This window comes from Barbus barbus (assembly GCF_936440315.1).
Source record: "Barbus barbus genome assembly, chromosome: 47".
In the NCBI taxonomy this organism is placed as follows: Eukaryota; Metazoa; Chordata; class Actinopteri; order Cypriniformes; family Cyprinidae; genus Barbus; species Barbus barbus.
The window spans coordinates 2134971-2140970 of NC_136725.1; the positions used below are offsets into that span (position 1 = coordinate 2134971).

The following is a 6000-nucleotide window of genomic DNA, read 5'->3' on the forward strand; positions in this document are numbered from 1 at the left end:
CTTCACAAACAAAGAAATAAAACATCAAAGTAGGCACACCACAGCTCCAGAGATTTAATTATGTGAAGTATTTAATTATGTGCTCCCCACAGGTGACATTTCCAGCTATCTCTGGAGCTGTGGTGTGCCTACTTTGATGTTTCCGTTCTTATTCTTGTGGTGGAGCACCCACATTGAGCTTTTTTGGCCTAATTGATGTGCGCTCTTGGACTGTTTTTTTGTTTCACAAACTAAGAAACACAAAGTTCTGATGTTTAAGCAGGATCTGAACTCTTGCGTATCAAACAAACTTTATAGCCCTGGATTATCCTGTCGGTCACATAAAGAAGTACCAAAACTGTCATTAGGTGCATAACGCCCCTCATTGAACATTAAACTGAGAACGGTATAAAGATCTTATTAACCAAACTAGACTAAAAGTTTGTCAAGACAAACTTTAAGTTGGCAAAAAAGTTTGAAAAGTTTAAAAAGTTTAAGTAGTTTACAAAAGTTTGAAGTTTGATGGTTTTCAGTCTGAAATAGTTTGAAATTTAAAGTAGTTTTAAAAGCTTAAAGTTTGAATGTTTTGAAAGAGATTAGATAGATAGACAGACAGACAAGAAATAGACCTCAGAGTGCTTACTAGGGTATTCTAGGTGGTTGCTAAGGCGGTTGCTAGGGTGTCAGGTCGGTTGATAAGGTGTTGCCATGCAGTTGTAGGGAAACCCAGGGCAGTTAAGTTGTTGCAACATTGTTGCTAGGGTACACTGGGTAGTTGCTAAGGCATTGCTATGCAGTTGCTAGGGTGCCCAGGGTGGTTGCTAGGGTGTTGCTATGCGGTTGCTAGGGTCCCCAGGTTGGTTGCTAGGTTTTGGATGTTTTTGTCTAAAAGCTACACTGAGTCACTGTATCTCTCATAACTTGAGCCTTTTGTATTGGGGCTGTAAACAAATGTGAAAGAATGACGGTTTATTTGAGAGCGGTCATGTGGTTGGCTTACGAATGGACTTTGTGGACTTTAATACTCTGTAGCAGCAGTAGAGCGTCAGCAGGCCCATAAGAACAATAATGATGATGCCCAGAGTGAAACCAGCCTAGAAACAGAACAAAAAATAATTTGTCTTCATAACAGACAGCAGTGAGGAAAGGAAATACACAAGATAAACTTACTTGTTTTATGCCCCATGGCATACTTAATATAGATGTTCCCATCATGGTGTTCCATATGGCGAAGCTGCACACACACACACAAAAGGTGGTTCAATAACTGCTTGTACATTTCTGAAAATATGACCATGTAAATCTGTTCTGCCTGTCTTAACTGCAAATAACTGTGCTGTTTAAGGCAATTATTGATTGGTTTTCTGATTAGTCACATTCTAGCTCTGTATCTTTTTAACACTCTATAGCACTGTAATTCACAGGTAAACTTGCTCTGTGGCAGGTCTTCATAAAGCAATGCATTAAAAGCCTTTTTGAAGGTGGTCTTACATTGTGACAATGCTGGGGTTTTTGGCAGTACTGTCGCCCCCCTGCACTTTGAACGCTGTTCCCAGTGGACTGTAGATATAGATTTCCTCAGGAGAAGGAATCACATGATCTGGAGGTACCTGATGAAGATAAGGCACATAAACAAACGCATTACATCACAGTGCCTTTCATGTTATACAGGACAAGATTGCAACTTCAGGAGTCCCCAAACAAATGATGCATTGTCCTGAAATACTGGTGGAAAGCAGAATTTGTGGTTGAAGACTGTGTTAATCTGTATTTAGAGATGCATCCTCCACAAACCAAACCAGGCAAAACAAAAAAAAGGAAATCAAAGCCACGGGGTAATTCAATTATGCACAGACACAAAACAACAGACTGCTTACAAATATCTGTGAAATAAAGCAGCATAAAGAGGTTTCACCCACATACAAAGAGCAGGATGATCTCACAATCATGACATTTTGGCCTGAGACTAATTGGAATATAAATATGTACACTGTTTAAGTCAGTGTAAGCTTATGGATAAAAATAAACCACCTATAGATATTTTGATGTCTGTTCGTCCAGACACAGTGCAGCAGATCTGAAGCATGCAGTGGTATTTGTAGTGAAGTGTAATGAAGAGAGCGGACATACCAGCAGTCGGTCTGAAGAGGCTGTCAGACGGCCGTAGTAATGAACTCTGCTGCTCAGCGCCGCAGCTTCAGCAGACACCCGCTCCTGAGTATCATCTCCCACTATGTTTCTGGGCTCCACATGGAACGGCCTGAAAGACAAAGCAAACAGGACCCTGAGGTGGGATTCACAAACACCTCAGAATGAGAAAGCTGATCTAGGACATGTTCTTTACAAGATGATGGTTAAAATTTCTCAATGGTAGTGTAAAACAACACCGTTTTTACCCTGTCAAAAACAGCGCTGTCTTATTGCATGTCGCTTTAAATGCAAATGAGCTCTGCTGAACCCACTCTTCTGAGAGACGGTAAACTTTAGCCACATTCATTGTGAAACTGGTTAACTAGCACATTATTAGGAAAGGCGGTTTGCAAAGATTCATTAAAAAAACCTTATACTCACTTTCTTCTGTAGGTGAGACTGGATCACGAATGATTCACGTAAACAAATGCATATAGGTAGATCGGGGGCGCATTACCTTCAAAAACAAAGCTAATCCACTGCATCTTCAGCGGCTCAAATATCAGCAGTAAATGACGAATGCTAAGTTCATTATAACATCCAACAGCAAAACACCTCAATCGCTTAATCTGAGACATTCTTGTCTTTCCCTGCATCGGAGTCGACACGATGGAGGACTGATGACGGCTCACTCAGGGCGGGTCTAAGGTAAAATGCTACCGTCAATCAACAATCGCGGGAGGGGCCTTGGCTGTGTGATGTCACACAGGCAAGAATCTGAGAACGGCTTGATTTAAGAAAGAGGAAATGATTTAACGGGATTTTAAAAAAAACACGGTGGATTTTTATCATTATAGGGTGGTTGTGTACACGCACTGCCAACACGCACTTTTACAAGTTGTTTGAACTGAAATGTATGTCGCATCCGATGACCCCTTTAATTGTAGGGATGCTCCAACCCTAATCAAACACACCTACAGCTAATTAAGATCTCCAGGATCACTTGATAGAGGTCGGTGATCTGGACATGAACTCTGCAGGGAGCTAGATCTCCAGAAACAAGACTGGGCACCGCTGCATTAACCTGTTTTGTAATATTGTGCACATGGAGGTACAGGAGGGTTTTTGCACATAGCGCTACATCTTAGACAGTATTTGTGAAATACCAGACTGCGTTAATTCAATCTGGCCAGTGATGCTAATTATTCCTGGAAGGAAACCAGTGACTAAGTTGACAAAAACAAATGTTCAGAGTAATTGAGTAAATTTCAAATACAAAAAAATCTTTGTATGTTTTGCTCAAAAAAAAAAAAAAGAATGCATAGCAACATTCTATGCATCTTTACCATTCCTGACTATATCTGAAATTTCACCCAAAATATTGGTAATAAGACGTTAAACTAAAGCCAGCAGAAAAACAGTACCTTCTTTGCTTGGGGTCCAATGAATCGGTGTAGTACTCCCCAGCTCGCACTGATCCTAGTAACGGTTTACTGTCCTCATCCATGATGCCTGTGCCTTGTTTAAACCCTCATCACCTTTACAGACAGACACAGAAGAATACTGCGCCGGATCAGAGAAAGGTGATATCCTCCTCAATCACCACACTTACAGCCAAACTACTTTTTTAACAGGGATGATGAAACTTATATACACATTTTCCTGTGCAAAAAATATGTATTTATACCCTGCACATGGATAATAAGACATGATGAGACATGTAACACACAGATTTTAAAGCGTCACCAAACAACAGCACAGAGATGCCTGTCCTGTGAGTAATGTGGGAACACTTACACTCCAGATCAACACAACTCCTGCCATCAGCTGATACATGCATTATTTATTTATTGACTTACGTTATGGATTGGGGAAGATAAATGACTAAACACACACACACAGAGATTGCATTGAGGACAATGAATGTCCTCCTCACAAAGATAGATGTACAAGAATGTGTGAGTGTGAGTGAGCGAGACATACGAGGACACACATTTGTATAATGACATGGGTATCATATCTAATAACATTTCCCCATGCCCCTATTAATCTTATAGATCATACAGAGTGAGTTTGAGAAAGTAAAAATGCAGAAAGTCTCCTGTGAGGGCTAAGTTTAGGTGTAGGGTTGGTGTAGAGCGATAGAAAATACAGTTTGTACAGTATAACAACCATTACGCCTATGGAGAGTCCCCATAAACCACAAAAACCAACATGTGTGTTTCATTTCAACTGAATTAGGGCAATTAATCGCATTCAAAGTCAAAGTTTGTGTTTACTGTGTGTGTACTGTGTATATTTATTATGTATTTAATATATACATGTATGCGTGTGTATTTATAAAATCTTTATACATAATATAAATAATATATAAGTAATATGAAATTTTGTATATGTTTTTTAATATATGTGTGGATTTATATACACATAATAAATACACATAGTATATAAAGAAACTTTTATTTTGAACGCGATTAATGGTTTTGCAGGCCTAAACTGAATAGATTTTAAATAAAGGTGTTAAAATCAGTATCAAATTCATTATTATCATTACAATGAACATCACCTACATCTTTCAGCAAGCAGAAGCAAAGCCATGCAGAAACACACACTTTGATTAAATCTGATTAAGGGTAAGAAGGAGTTAAAGTAGAGTACCTTTCCTGTTGTTTAGATTCTCTGTTTTGAGAACAGAGCATTAATACTCATGCTTGTACTTCTGAATCTATCATATTCAGTGTTTGAGGGCACTTCTGGACTTCATGTGACATCAGGTGTCATTATATGAGCCCTGACAGCACAGCTTCATATCTAATATCATCTGCTCTTAAAGGAGCAATACACATGATGACACAAACACAGGAGAAATCATGCGAGACTGTGACTGTAAAGTATTCATTTAGACTATAACCAAATCAACGAAAGATTACACTGACTAAAACTCAAAAGGTTTAGAGTTATGTTTTTATCTGCGCAGGTAAATTAAGTTAGCCATACGCTTCACATTGAGATTTAGTATTTAGATGAAAGCTCATAAACAGGAAGCTTGAATTATAAACTTACCAAAGCAGACAATCTGCTGAGACAAACAAATGTTTTGAAAAGGAAACTCGGTATTTAAACGGCGCATGCTTTTCAAATGTCGCATGGGATTAGTAGTGCAGATTTCACCGCTGCACAGCGCAGACGGACCGCGAGGAAGCCTTCAAACAACTACATTACCCAGAATTCCAGAGCGGGCGACGCACTGCACGCTGTTCTGTGAACAGACCCTTATGAACAAATGCGGATATTAACTAAATTAATTAAACAGAAAACTAACGTTAAAATGTTTATTGTACGCATTTTTATCGTAGTGTAATTTAGTGTTGTTGCATTGTGATTATAGAGTTCATTTTAATGGAAGTGACGAAGAGTTTTATTTGTGTAATCAATGTGAATATAGCCATATATGTATCAAGTTATTCTACTATTGTAAAATGGTATTTGTCTGCATGTGTAGAGGCCTGCAAAAGAATTAAATGTGCAGACATATGGTTTAAAGTGTCTGCACATCCTGTGACCAAGTCATGCTGCACATCCTATGACCAAGTCATGCCTCTTCATTTAACGTAACATACAGAGGGGTTAGTGTCTGCTCTAGCAAACAGATGGAGACTGTTTCTTAGAAACAATAACACTATAGAAAATGTATAGAACACTCCTTGGGAGAAACTGGATATAAGCAGGAGCGGCCATGTATTCGGGAGATTCACTGCAGCGTCTCTCGGTTTTATTGTCTCTGATAATAAAATCTAAATTCTTGCATCAAAACCCCAAGACTCTGAAAATGATTCCTCATAGCACTGGCAGAAGCCACCACATATTGGCGTCACGAACAGGATGGAAAGG

The 6000-nt window shown here is 39.0% G+C and overlaps 1 protein-coding gene across 3 annotated transcripts in view; it reads right to left on the reverse strand.

Annotated features, from left to right (window-relative positions):
* Window positions 1-5269, reverse strand: part of slc38a9 (solute carrier family 38 member 9) — a 16794-nt gene extending 11525 nt beyond the window's left edge. The window contains exons 1-7 of one of the 3 annotated variants that reach the window (XM_079410563.1): window positions 5173-5235; window positions 4768-4788; window positions 3534-3647; window positions 2110-2239; window positions 1471-1589; window positions 1150-1213; window positions 980-1073 (exon numbers count right to left, since the gene is read on the reverse strand). In XM_079410563.1, coding sequence (XP_079266689.1) covers window positions 980-1073; window positions 1150-1213; window positions 1471-1589; window positions 2110-2239; window positions 3534-3616 — 490 coding nt within the window. In that variant the 5' untranslated portion in view covers window positions 3617-3647; window positions 4768-4788; window positions 5173-5235. Of the gene's footprint in view, window positions 1-979; window positions 1074-1149; window positions 1214-1470; window positions 1590-2109; window positions 2240-3533; window positions 3673-4767; window positions 4789-5172 lie in introns of all 3 variants that reach the window. The other 2 variants (XM_079410561.1, XM_079410562.1) reach the window with 2 other exon arrangements.
* Between the last annotated feature and the right edge of the window lie 731 nt (window positions 5270-6000).